The sequence below is a fragment of the Phodopus roborovskii genome, unplaced genomic scaffold (genome assembly GCF_943737965.1).
Source record: "Phodopus roborovskii unplaced genomic scaffold, PHOROB, whole genome shotgun sequence".
In the NCBI taxonomy this organism is placed as follows: Eukaryota; Metazoa; Chordata; class Mammalia; order Rodentia; family Cricetidae; genus Phodopus; species Phodopus roborovskii.
Genome location: NW_026126511.1, coordinates 50,756,415 through 50,770,482, shown reverse-complemented (window position 1 = coordinate 50,770,482; position 14,068 = coordinate 50,756,415). Strand labels below are relative to the sequence as shown.

Here is a 14,068-nt window from a genome sequence, read left to right as displayed (position 1 = left end):
TCAGTGGGCTCTTTTTTTCATATGGAGTAGCAGGACCATCTTTTCAGTTCTGTCTGTGTTTACCTGGGGTCTTCTGTTTCACACAGCGACTGTACCTTGAGGGAGCTAGCTTGCTATTTGGAAGGACCTCCTCATTTGGGCAGAGCTCGGGGTTGGCCCTTGCTATCCCAGTTTAGAAGCCCCTCAGTGGAAGGGGGAGCCCAGATGCTCTTGTGAAGTTTTTCTGCGGAATGGTCCATTTTCCCCCTCTTCTTTTTGTGGAAAAGCTCACTGACTGGACTGTTTGCCACCTACCTGACTGATTCAGATATCCCTTTCAGGGAAAGTACCAGCCCTTGGATCAGGTGGTCGTGGACGACATGTTTCCAGATTGCATCTTGTTGCTGAGATTTCCTGAGCTTGAGAAGTCACTTCGGCATGTGACAGAGGAGAAAGGTATGGTGCACAAGCCTTCAGAATCAGGCTGTGGTTCCGTGGAGACCTGAGAGGTGGAGAATGTTCTGGAGAGGTTGAGATGTCACAGTCATCAAAATGGAAGTGCAAGGGAGCCTGAGCTTGGGCAATGGAGCTAGAGGTAGGGAAGCAGCTGTTTTGATGTAGAGCCATCCGAATCTGGTGATGTTGGGGTACTCACGTGTAGGAGGGAGTCAAGCGACTCTGGACTTGAGCTTCGAACTAGCCCCGAGAACATACACTCTGGCATCCAGGAGATGGAATGTGGACCAGAGGAGCAGGCTGGGGAGTGAAGAGCATACTCACAGATACTAGTCGCAGGTGTTTTGAAAGGAGGAAATGAGCAACATGCATGTGGGTGCATATAGTGATGCGCTTCCTAAAGACAGTTTCATCCAAGTATATCGTGGATTTTGAGACTCATGCAATACGCTGAATAAGAATGGAAAGCACCCACCCTTACCTCATTCCCAGTTTTAGTGGAGATACTTTGAGGTTTCCTCATTTAGTATAATGTTAGCCGTGTCTGTCATGCATGGCTTTTACTGTGCTGAAATATATCCCTTCTCTAGAGTCTTATTTCTTCTTCAGAAGAAGATATTGGGCTTGTCAAAGGTCCTTTCTTCCATCTGTTGAGAGGATCATGTGATTTCTGTACTTGAGTCTATTTAAATGTTGTTTTTAACTGACTGATTTGTATATGTTTAACAAAGGTTGCATCTGGAATGAGGCTCACTTAGTCATGAATGATCTCTTTAATGTGCTGTTGAATTGAGTTTGCAAGTGTTTTGTTGAGAATTGTTAGAGCCATGTTCATTACTGGTTGGTAGTTCCTTTTTGTTTTATCCCTATTCAGTTTGGGTATTGGGGAACTGACTTAATAAAATAGGTTAGTTGTGCTTCTTTCTCCATCTTATGCAGTACTTTGAGGGACACTGATGATACTTCTTTATCACTGCATGAGAATCCAGCAGCTAGTCCTCTGGGTCTGGGTTTCAGTTGGCAGACATTTTATTATTGCTTCAATTTCTTGCTTATAACTATGTTTCTTATCTGTAGATCTGTTAAGTTGTTTATATTCTCTGGTTTAATTTTTATAAGTCACATATATTTAAAAATTTAATCATTTCAGGATTTTCCAATTTACTGGAATATAGGTTTTCAAAGTGGTGATCTTTTGAATTTCATGGTATATGTTGTCATGTCTCTTTACTTCTTTTTCTTTTAGTTAGAGCTTTGTCAATCTTATCTTCTTTTATTTCTTTGAATCTTTATTTTCTTTTCATTGTATTTCATTTCTGCCCTGGTTTTTACTCTTTCTGTCTAATGATTTTGGTTTGTTCTTTTTAAAACATGAGGTACATCATTAAGTTATTTATTTGAGATCTGAGTGGTGTTTGTTTATTGGTAATGTAGGCAATTTTAGCTATAAATGTCCAGAGCTTTTATTGGATCCCACCCACAGTTTCTAGTATATCATGTTTTCATTTTCATTTGTGAATGTGTTTTATCAAATTAGAAACACTATGCAGATGGTGTCAATATCTCAAAAATCACCCAAATAATTTCAGAGTTACAGAAAAAAAGAAGTGTGAGCACCAGAACATGCTGTTAATTTATGGTGGTTTAGGGCCACAAGTGGTCTGGCAGCTGTGACAGTTCTTTTGGAACCAAGAAAATAGTGACTCCAAGAAGCATGAACTTACAGTAGGGGAAGCATTGGGATTGGGAGAGATCTGCTAATTCCAACCTAGTCACATTTGGGGATCCATTTTCGATCTGAGATATAGTGTATAACACCAAGATTGTAAGAGTCATCTCATTGAAGGTCCTCCCTGATGCTGTGTTTGAGATGGACAACTGTCTTTTCATAGATGAAGTTGCCCATAACCATTTTTGAATGCTAAAGTAATAAAGATAATTACAAGTCATTTTAAGTTTTTTCATTTTACTGTGAGTTGAAAATGCAGTTAACTTGCATCCAGAATTCTGCCATTAGTGCTGTATTAAAATGGTCATCTTGAATCAAAACTTGGAAACCCACATCTTGAAGTGGGATTAGTAATCCCTTGCTCTAAGTCTGTCTTCGAGCAGCACACCCCACCCATGTGGTCCCATTTGACACAGATGTTGTGTCTTTGGCTGTCTGTTGCTGTTCCTTTAACTTCTCAACATTGCCTAACACATTGACTTGTACACATAAACTCAGGTTTCTAGAACCTTCCATCTCAAATTGTGTGTGTGTGTGTGTGTGTGTGTGTGTGTGTGTGTGTTTAAACTATAGCAAAGCAGAGCAAAGTGATTCCATTTACACACCATTCAGAAAGAATATCTGGTACCCTAGGGGTTTGGGGTTTTCCTTCTAACTGACCTTCCCATAATGAACAGTAGTCTGTAAATTTGATGTAATAGAAAATTGAAAACCTTGAAATCGGAGAAAGAAAAGATGCCTGAAGACTTCCCATACCTTGTCTTCTGGAAGAAAACCCTCCGACAGAATACACCAGAGTAGGTCCACACTGCTGGCCTGGCTCCTGCAAGAGTGCACACAGAGATTGTACTGTCCATCGCAGCGTGGTTCCCATACGACTGTAGGGAATGTCCAGTTTTGCATCTACAGCTGGCTGTGAAAGTCTTATCAAATGTAACCACATGACATTTACTGTATAGAATATAGATCTTCACAGTAATTTTTGTCATTTTTACAACCCAAGGCACAAAGCTTAAGTAATGTGACCACCATTACCAAGAGTGTAGGGATAGGATTGCCTTCCTTGTTACAGCCATGTAATACTGCAAGATAGCCTACTGGAATCTTTAGGTATTACAGTGTTACATTCCATCTCAACAATTGCCTTTTATGGAGGGGGGGGGGACTTACAGGAGGGAGGCAGAGAGTGTGAAGATGGCTTCAGGAGCACAGACACTTGTCTGCCCTGGAGAGTGTTCCAAGGCCAAGGCATGGTACAACTTCCAGGTCATCTTCAGTGATTGTGTTAAGTAGTGTCTGCTTATTAAATTTGAATTCCTCTATTATAAATGAGTGTTTGGTTCTAGTCTCCAATGCTTACTTATTCAGAGTTCCCATCTCTATTGTGAATGTCAGCATTGGATGCAGGTTGCAGTCTCTTGGTGTTAAAGATCAGGTTGAATCCCGTGGATACATAAGAACTTTCTGTGCTGCCTTCTCCCTGATGGAAAGCCACAGCCACAGTCCCTTTACAAGAGGCCTGTGCCCTGACTGCGTTGTCAGGGGGGCAGTGCTCTCATCTAGTCACTGACTCAGGGTCTCAGCATGTTTCTCAGCAAAGAGGCTCACAATTACTGGAGAAGACACAGGAAAGGACTAATAGCAGGCCATGAACTTGGCCTTGACTGAGACACTTTTTCATAGTACAAGCCAGAGCTGGACATGTAGTTTACAGGCAGGTAAGGGAAACTGACTAGTGCAGTTGCCAAAATTCTAACCCAGGAGGCAAGGGAAGTGGTTCTGCAAGGTTGTGGAAAACCTTGAGAAAGAAGAAATGAAAATGTGCTCTAGGCAGCTTGTTCAACAAGTGATTGAGGGAAATTCAAGTTTGCACATGAATACCCAATTACTAATATGTTATTTAATCATAAAATTACTTTTTAACCTTTATTTTGTAAACTCAGTCTTTCCAGATGCCTGAAGCTGATTTTAGAAGCACCAGATGCATAAAGGAAATAAAACTTTATCATATGCACATATTGTCTAACTTCTATTTACATTATTGTTACATATGCATACATACATACATACATACATACACACACACATACACACAGCCATGTATACATAAGTGAATATAACCTGTTAAGACATTTGGTGGTGCTCATATATGTCTGTATTGAGGGAGTGGATAGGGAACTTGTACCTGGAGTAGGACGGACTGATTCTCCTTCTTTGAGGAGTTAATTGCCTGCAGCTCTGTCTTTATGGGGCCTTGTGGAATGTCAGGTGCTGGTAACCTTTTCAGGTCATGTTTAGACAAACATACTAATATTTCATGGGTGCAGTTCCCGTCATAGGTAGGAGCTATTTTACACGTGTTTTCCTGGCCCTCTGACTGTTACATTCCTCCCACCCCTCCTCCAGGATGTCCCCTGAACCTCAGGTATAGGGTTATATTGTAGACATGTCAGTTGAGGACCCCATAGCTCTTCTCTGCATTCTCATGAGTTGTGACTGTCTGTGATAGTCTCAGGCCTGCTGTGAGACAAGTTTCTTTGATGAGGTGAGAACTACACTTGCCACATTGAACTAGACAGGACCAATGCATATATTATTCACAGTTATAGGTAGTCTGTGGCCTATGTGAACATTTTCATCCAACTTGTTCTTCAACATTTATAAATTTTAAAATTAGCTCTGGTTTATCCATTGGGTCTTACAGAACATTCTAAAATATAGTGAGTGTCTTGTCCTGGGAATATTTAACTTCAAAATTTATGATGTGAAAACTTTATAGATAAAAAGTTGGCTTCATGATAAATTATATTTTACTTTAAGGAAGAAATAATACTTGGGACAAGACTATTTGCTCAGACATTTTCAGCAAATAGATGAGGAAGGAAACTTGTGAAACTAAAATTTTTGTGAGATCAGAAATGGTCCCAATACCAAATTAAAGTTGTTATAAAAAGAAAACTAGACTAACATCTTTGGCCATCACAGACTCAAAAAGTAACAGAATATTAAAAACAACAACAACAAAAAAAAAATAAAAACAAGAATACAAAGTCTGCTGAGCATTAGAAAGTTAGAATAATTCTGAATTTCTGTGTTATAAAAGAAAATTGTGATCATGTCAGTAAATACAGATAAACAAAATTCACCATGAAATACATTTGAAGTGAGCTTTCTCATTCTGATAAAGACATCTGTGGCAGACTCCTTACATCACCTTTGTAAGAGATTGAATACACTTTCTCCTTTAGACCACCTCAGACAAGGATCTCTGTTTTCATTTTGGCAGAAGGCTTAGAAGGCTCAGTAATATGAGAGATAGAAGGAAGGCACTTGAGGCTGACCATGAAACTGCCTGTCTTCATAGACCCACAAGAAAGTAGGACGTTCAAAAAGCAGGCTGTTGAGATACAGTCACTTACAGATAGCAGCTTTGTGTATGTAGTCATGTGTTGTGAAAGCTCAGTGTGAGAAGGGGCTTTTGAATCCAATATTCATATGAAAGTAATGGGCATTGTCAGGAAAAGTAACTCAAAGGAGCTTGTTAAAGTAAATGCAAAAGTAAAGATGATTAACTTCTAGAAGAGAAAAAACAAAATCTGTATGATCCTGAGGAACTACAGTATTTCTTAAGCACAGAAGCGCCTCTATAAAAAAAAGTGTATGCTGTATTTCATCTAGTAAATAGTAGTGTCTTTTTTTTTTTTTTTTTAAGCCACAGCTATGACCACTTGGCAGTTTTATGTGACTCAGGAATTCTACTCCTAATTATTTTTATCTAGGCATATTAAAATGTATATCAGTCATCAGTGTAAAAGCTTGAGTGTGGATGCAGCCTCTCTTTTGTTTTGTTTTAAATAGCAACTACCCCCAAAATAGCCCAAAAGTAGAATGAATCTATGGCTGTCTTCCATGGGTCACAACTGTAGTGTGTAAACAGGACTGTACTGTACCACAGTCCTAAGGAGGGAGCTTCTGCAGACAGCAGCAGGGATACATCTCTCAGAAACTGTTGCACACACTCTAATCTGCAGGACCCATTTCTATGACACTCTAGAACAGCAGTTCTCAAACTGTGGGTCAAGACTTCCTGGACGGTCACATCAGATATCCTACATATCAGATTTTTATAGTATGATTCATAATAGTAGCAAAATTACAGTTATGAAATATCAGTGAAATAATTTTATGGTCACAATGTCAGGAATGTTGAGAACCACTGCCCTAGATTAAAGCTGCAAGGAACCTACCTGGTGCTGAGTGGGCACCTGGGATGGGAGAACTCTAGGTATCCGGGAACTTTAGTGGTGGGGAGCATGTCTTCTGTCTGAGGTGGTTATGATCAGTTGCCCTGAGAGAAGTAACTTGGGAGAGAAATGACTTACTGTGGTTCACAGTTGTGGGTTACAGGCTATCAGAGCAGCCCGAGTGGCAGGAGCCTGAGAGACTACTGGTCACAAGGTCACATTATAGCCACAGTCAAGAGCACAGCAGCAAATCCATGCCTGTGTACGTGCCGGTCCTCAGCTGGCTTTGTCTACTCTTACACAACTCAGGAACATTGAGACTGAGGGTCAGGATCATTTAATAGACTTCTAATAAACTACCCTAGAAAAGCAGTTTTCATTTCCCGAGACCCAGAGGGAAGGGAGGAAGACTCATTCTGTGTGGCTCCCATGGGTCTGTACTGACCATAGGTTTTCTGGTGCTTATAAACATGACTCCTGCAGGGCTGTAGAGAGGCCTGTGGGGAGGAGGAAGAGAGCCTGGTAGTGAAAGTGTTAACAGGGGAGGTCCTGGTATGGAAAGCCAGGTGCATCATGGAAAAGGGAGGTATCATTTACAAGAGTGGGACTCACCCCTGTCAGGGACCAGGCTGAGGTCACAATGAATCTAAATTCTCCTGAACTAGCTATGCGTATATTGGGTCTACATCAAGAGACAGATACATCTGTGCCTTTGGACTTCACTAATCCCACCAGGGAAGCATTGAGTAGATATTAAGGTGCTTTCCCCTGAATATATACAGTGAGTTTCCTGGCTGCCTGCTTTACTTTGATGCCCACTCCAAATCTTGGTATTTCTGTTTTTATTGAAAAAGGACATGGTTTATTGAAAACATTGGAGTAAGCAAGTTCAGACAAAATAAGATTGCTTAGCATGTTAGTTTACTGTGTTTTAGAAAGTGTTTTCTTCTGAGTTGTTTGTTTGAGTTGAGGATTTCTTAAACATCTGCTCTCTTAGTGGTGGTTGACATCTGAGGCACCCAAACTCTGCTTGGGATGTTATTTATTTATTTATTTATTTATTTACTATCTCATGTATGTTCTCAGGTTTCTGTCTTCAGGTTTTGAATAACACAAACTACTATGAAATGGCTTGAAGTTACTGATTTGTATATGTAATTTGCATTATAAGTTTATGACTTGTTAATTTAATTTGTTATACTTTTTTTAATTTTTTAATTTGTTATACTTTTTTTTTAATTTGTTATATTTTTCTCTTAATTCAATGCAGAAGTAAACAGCAAGAAGTACTACAAGTATAGCGCAGAGAAGACCCTGAAGTGGCTGGTGAAAAAGGTATGTGGCCTTGCAGACTAGACAATAAGACCAGATCCGTGACCATTCTGAACATCCAGTAAAGTACCTGTAGAGATCGCAGGATAAACAGAACCTAATTTTCTTTTGATTGCGTGGTCCTGCCCCTGAGTGCCAGGAGCTCTTGTCCTTGGATATTGCTCACATAACAGGTGTCTCTCCCTTCTCACAGTACCTCCCACCATGTTGTGTCAGTTTTAGAAAGCCCATGTGTTGTCATGCAGTACTGTGACCCTTTCTTTAACTCTGCAGCCATCTCATTTTCTGGCTGTTAGTGTCTTAGTCACTGTTCTGTGGCTGCGAAGAGACATGGCCAAGGCAGCTCTTATAAAAGAATGTGTTTAATGGTGTCTTGCTCACAGTTTCAGAGGTTTAGTTCAGTATCCTCGTAGCAGGTGTGTGCCACTGGAACAGGAGCTGAGAGGCACACCCTGATCTTAGGCAGAGAGAAGCAGAGACCGGTCCCGGCCTGGGCTTTTGAACCCTTACTTCCTCCTGCAAGGCCATGCCTAATCCAACAAGGCCGTTCCTCCTAATCCTTTCAAGGAGTTCCCCTCCTTGGTGACTAAGCATTCAAATATGTGAGCCTATGAGGGTCATTCTTATTCAAACCACCACAGCTGCAAAGATCATTCTAGGTGCTTAAATATTTCCTGGATTTCATGTGGACCAGAGGCCATCTGGAAAGCTGCAGCAGTACAAAATTAAGTTGAAAGTACATCCCTGTGTTTACCTTCTAGGTCAACCAAACTGTGGCAGCATTGAAAGCCAATAATATCAATGTGGGAGCCCGGGTACAGTCATCTGCATATTTCTCTGGTGATCAGGTTTCCAGGGACAAGGAAGGTAAGCAAAGGATTGCCCCAAAATTAACTTGTGTCTGCTCTCTGACAGTTTCAAACTATAGAAGCTTCCTGTTCTCCAGTGTAGGCAGGTGTCCCCTCTGATCTCAGACAGTGACAGTTTCCAGCCTCAGGTGGTGCTTGTCACTAACTGTGGATTCAGTCATTTGTTTGGTGAATAGTATTTTATACTAATGGTGATAGTGACTTGGAACACTCTTGCTACCCTTTATAAAGTGTTTGTATTGTGACAGGTAGACCAGGCATGTCATAAGAGGCAAGGTTGTGTTAAATTACTAGCTAGCAAATAGTGAAGCCAGAGGAATGCAATGGAGGCTCTCGGTGAAAGTGTCCTTTGACCTGACCATCATCCTGCCTCAGGGCCCCAGGGGAGCTCATTCCTTAAGTCCCAGTATCTCACCTCTCCTGAGAGAGCTAGAGAGCTCTCCGTGTTCTAGTGAAAATTAATTCACATTGGGAGAAAAAAAATTTTTTTTTGTTTATATTTCCCTCTTTTCTTCCCTTCCTTTCTTCTATCCATTCTAAGAACTGAACCTACAACCTTGCAAACACATCCCCTATGGGGGGATAACTGCCTTAACCTAGAAACAGGAGAGAAGCCCTAGTCCCTACCCCAAATGACCTTTCAGATCTACATGACCCCAACTGAATGGCATTGCCCTACACATGGAATTGGGGTGGGAGGATGGGAGGGGAGGGTGGTTAGGGTGCATGAGAGAGGGCAGAGAGGGTAAAAGGGAGAGAGGGAGGGAGGGAGGGGGAACTGGGATCGACGTGTAAAATAATAAATTAAATAAATAAAAAGAAAGAACTGAACCTACAGTCTTGAGCATGTTAGGCAGATTCTACAACTAAAGGATATCCTCAACCCATTGTGGTGTGGTTGGTGTTGAATACCAGAAGTTTAAAATTAATAATTCTACATTCTGCTGAATCATTTGTTCTTCCTGGTGTGTGTGTGTGTGTGTGTGTGTGTGTGTGTGTGTGTGTGTGTGTGTGTGTGTGTAAAATGCATTCTTCCAAAGCAAATACCTAGGAGAGACAAATCATGTAAATGGTTTTACTTATTTTGTTTTATTTCCTTGAAGAGAGCATATTCATTCCTGGTCAGTAATTAGCTTTCGTCATTATTGAAGCAGGCTTACAAAAATGTAGCCATGAAAAAGAGATGCAAATTGTTCTTGCTGTTGTTACAGCTGGTTTGTAATTTTATTTGTATCTGGGACTTCAACTAAGAAAGCTGGCCTGAGTCTTTCATTGTAAATATATTTAGGACCTCCACTGTGCAGTCACACCTACGGCAGCATCCCGTATTATATCTCATCCGTTGTATTTCTCCTTTACTGACAGGTAGGGCTTAATACCCCCATTTTACCAATGCAGAAACTGAAACTAGAGTGTAAGTGAATTTCCAATGCCACTTAGAACAAGAATTTGAACCTGAATCAGTTTGACTCAAACCACCACTGTAGTTTGTTTACACTTTGGGGGCCTGCCAACCAGATCCCAAATAAATACATGGAGACTTATTCTTACTTATGAATGCAGATCCTTAACTTGGCTTGCATCTAGCCAGCTTTTCTAACTTAAATTATCCCGTTCTCTTTAACTATGTTTTGCCTCTGGACTTTTTGCCTTTATTCGTCTACATAACTTTCTTTCCTTTTTACGCTGTGGCTAGCTGTGTGCTTGGATGGCTGCCCCATCATTCTCCTCTCTTTTCTCACTCCTCACTTTCTCCTCCAGACTTTTCCTATTTATTCTCTCTGTCTGCCAGCCCCATCTATCCTTTCTCCTGCCTTGCTGTTGTTCATTCAGCTCTTTGTTAGACCAATCGAGTGTTTTAGGCAGGCAAAGTAACACAGCTTTGCAGAGTTAAACAATTGCAACCAAAAAGAGTGCATCACATCTTTGTAACATGAAACAAATGGTCCACAGCATAAACGAATGTAGCACATTTTAAACTAGTATTCCACAACACACCACTACAATTATTACTAATTTTCTTCACTCCCTATTCTGTTTCTTTCAGAGGATTACGTTCGCTATGCCCATGGTCTGATCTCTGATTACATCCCTAAAGAATTAAGTGATGACTTATCTAAGTCCTTGAAGTAAGTGTCATTCACCTCCAGTCTGATTCATAAGCTCCTTTGAGCTCATTTCTGATGGTGGGTCCCTCGATGGCATGGCATGCCGTGTCAAATGTGATGAGACATTATCCTTGGGCTGTGTCACACTGTGTGAACGGGAATTGATTTTTAATGGACATTAAGCAGTTAATTTGCGTGTAAAAGTTCTATAGTTACAGGGCCTTCACCAAGTACCTTCGTGGTGCCAAGTGCTCAGGTTACTGCAGAGCGGTGTCCTGAAGGGAGAGCGGTGGCCTGAAGAGACTGGTCGCTCTTCAGGGTGACACTATTTTACAGACTTTCTTTCCCTTGCCAATTTTCAAGATATTAGTTGGTATTAAAGGTGTGTGTGTGTGTGTGTGTGTGTGTGTGTGTGTGTGTGTGTGGTGTGATCATTTAATAGCTTTTCCTGATCCTGATTAAATGCTTTTTCTTTTTTATCGTATAATAGGTGATAATATAGTTGCTACTTACAGCAAATTCCATAGGTCCTGCTGTCCTAGTTTGCTTTCTGGTTCTGATAAAACACTAACCAAAACAACCTGGGGAAGGAAGGGATTCTTTTGACCTACAAGTGTAGTCCATCTTCAAGAGAAACCTGGAGCAGAAACCATGATAATAAAAGACACAGTTTATTAGCTTGCTTATGTAGCTTTCTTATACAGCCCGGGCCCACCCCCACTGGGGATGGTGCTGCCAAAAGTGGGCAGGGCTCTCCCTCATCTATCAAGACAGCACCTCACAGACAGATGCATGCGCCCTCAGTCTGTCCAAGGCAATTCTTCAGTTGAGGTCCCTCTTCCCAGGTGATTCTAGGTGGTGTCAGTAAAAACTACCTATCACACCTACTTCAAAAAACTGTAGTGGAAGCTGGTTTTTACAAGTTACAGTTGGGGACAGCTTCTTTTACTAGCCACCCCTCTGCTTGATGTTTCTCTGGATTCCCAAGCTGCTTGTCTTGATAGAGGGCCTTTGTTTCCTTTCCATTGCTTTTGCTGACTTTTTTTCTTTACACTGAATATTGGGTTAAATATTTTGGATGAAAGGTAATGCAAGCTAAACTACTCTTTGATTGAGAGATGGTGATTTTCATGTGACTTTTCCCAACGGTTACAGTTACTTTTCACTTTTAAAGAAAATGCTAGCATTGTCATTTATGAAGAAGAAAAAAAATGTTCCTTTGTCAAAAATGCAATCGTGGGTAAAAGCAGAGGAACTCACTGCAGCAAAGTGGACTCAACTGGGTCTTAGCTTAGACTTCGCTAGTGTAAGGACTTAAGAGTCAAGATTTCACTCATTCAGTAAAACCGCCTACTTCACTGAGGTGAGCAGGACAGTATGTGAAGGTTGGGGTCCCTTCACCCAATAAGACTCACTACAGCTTCTCTGTTGTCTGTGAGACATGAGACACACCATGACAATGATGCTTATTTTTAACTTTCTTAGGCTTCCAGAACCTCCATCTTCAATTCCAAACCCTCCATCAAAGGTAAGAAACCATGACCAAGATATCTTTAGGGACTTAGAAAACTATTGTGCTTTTAACCATCACTTCAGCCTTTTCTATTCTATTTTAAAGGGAAAAAAATCTGTCCTGCATGACATGGTATAACTTGAACTCTGGATTGTATGACTGTAGATTTTTCCTGGATGTTTGAAACCAAGTTGGTTTTAGCAAAGACATTTCTGTTAACATGTAGAGATTGGGGTAGAGAGCTGACTCATCAGCGATGAGTGCTTGCTCCTTCTGCAGAGAACCAAAATTGGTTCCCAGCACCCATGATAGGTGGCTTACAAACACCTATAACCGGCTCCAGGCCCCGGGGGATTTGTTATCCTCTTTGGCCTCAATGAGCAATGCACACACTTTTACATACACACACGTATACATAAGTAAAAATAAACCTTTACAGACATAAAATTAAATTATTTGTTTATTTATTTATTGCCCCTTGAGATGGGGTTCTCAATATGTGGCTCAAGCTGGCCTTGAACTTCTGCCACAAGTCTAGGATACAGGTGTCTACAGCCATGCTGACTGAAATCTTCTTGCATTGACTACATACAACTGGAAGTCATTTTTCCAAATTTAATTGTCGTTGGCACAAAGGGTCACAGAGGATGATTTTTCTAACACAAAGTTTCCTTTGAGAAAAAGATGACCTGGGTTCTTTTCTGAGTTTGAAAGGAATGTTTATGTGTGATTGTTCTCTGTTAATAGGAACCCTTTGTGTTTGCATTCATGAGTATTTTAAGTGTGTGTGTTCATGTATGTGGTTGTGGGTGTACATCCACATATGCACACATGCTTGTTGTGAAGGCTAGGGGATAGCCTCAGATTCTTGGGGAAACACCATCCACTTTGTTTCCCTCTTGTCTCTTAGTGGCCTAGAGCTCAAGTAGGGCCAGGATGGCCATCATGCCCAGGGGCCCTGCCTGTCTCCACAGTGCTAAGATTATAAGCAGTCACTTTGTGAGTTCTGGAGACAGAATTCCAGTTCTCTTATTAGCATGGCAAGCATTCATCTCTCCAGCCTTTTTGGAATGCCTTTCCCTCTGCAGGATAGTCTCAGAATTGCCACCCTCACTCCTCCAAAGCTTGTGTTCATTTCCCAGATCCAGATGGAGAACCCAGGTGTTGGCTACACCTAGTCACAACTGTAGCCAGCCTCCCAATTCTGGCCAAATCTTAGATCTCTATGTGCTACTCCAAGACGGAAACAAGCACACACCTTGATTGTCTAAGGTAGTGATTCTCAACCTTCCTAATGCTGCAGCTCTTTATTCCAGTTCCTCATGTTGTGCTGACCCCTAACCATATGAATATTTCCTTGCTACTTCCTAACTAATTTTGATAGTTATGAATCATAATGTAAATGCCTGATATGCAAGATATCTGATATTCGACCCCTGTGAAAATGTTATTCAACACCCCACCACCACCACCAAGGGTTCAGGACCTACAGGTCGAGAACTGCTGGTTTAGGGTGTCATCCAGAGACATTTTTCACTCCCATAAAAATTAGTACTAGACAGATCTACAAAAGTTCTCATATTTTTAAGACAAGCTTTATTTATTTTTTATTTTATATGTGAGTATTTAGCCTTCATGTGTGTAAGCATTACACATGTGCAGTGCTTGCAGAGTCCAGAGTTACAGATGGGTATGAGCTGGGTATTGAACGAAGTCCTCTCCAAGAGCAGCGAGTGCTCTTAATTACCAGTTTCATTATTCCAGCCCAGTTTTCACCATTCATACCTTCTGGAATAAAGTATTTCTTCCTTTTCTTTCCTCCCCGTCCCCCACCCATT

General features: G+C 41.0%; 2 protein-coding genes across 2 annotated transcripts in view; both read left to right on the top strand.

Moving 5' to 3' along the window:
* LOC127230298 (GTP-binding nuclear protein Ran) overlaps positions 1-14,068 on the top strand; it is a 1,116,469-nt gene that overhangs the window by 899,135 nt on the left and 203,266 nt on the right. The gene's annotated exons all lie outside the window — the stretch shown is intronic.
* The window catches only part of Rnaseh2b (ribonuclease H2 subunit B), a 41,984-nt gene that overhangs the window by 21,250 nt on the left and 6,666 nt on the right, over positions 1-14,068 (top strand). Inside the window, exons 5-9 of the mRNA XM_051195556.1 lie at positions 321-435; positions 7,679-7,743; positions 8,502-8,607; positions 10,657-10,738; positions 12,203-12,245. Coding sequence (XP_051051513.1) covers positions 321-435; positions 7,679-7,743; positions 8,502-8,607; positions 10,657-10,738; positions 12,203-12,245 — 411 coding nt within the window. The remainder of the gene's footprint in view (positions 1-320; positions 436-7,678; positions 7,744-8,501; positions 8,608-10,656; positions 10,739-12,202; positions 12,246-14,068) is intronic.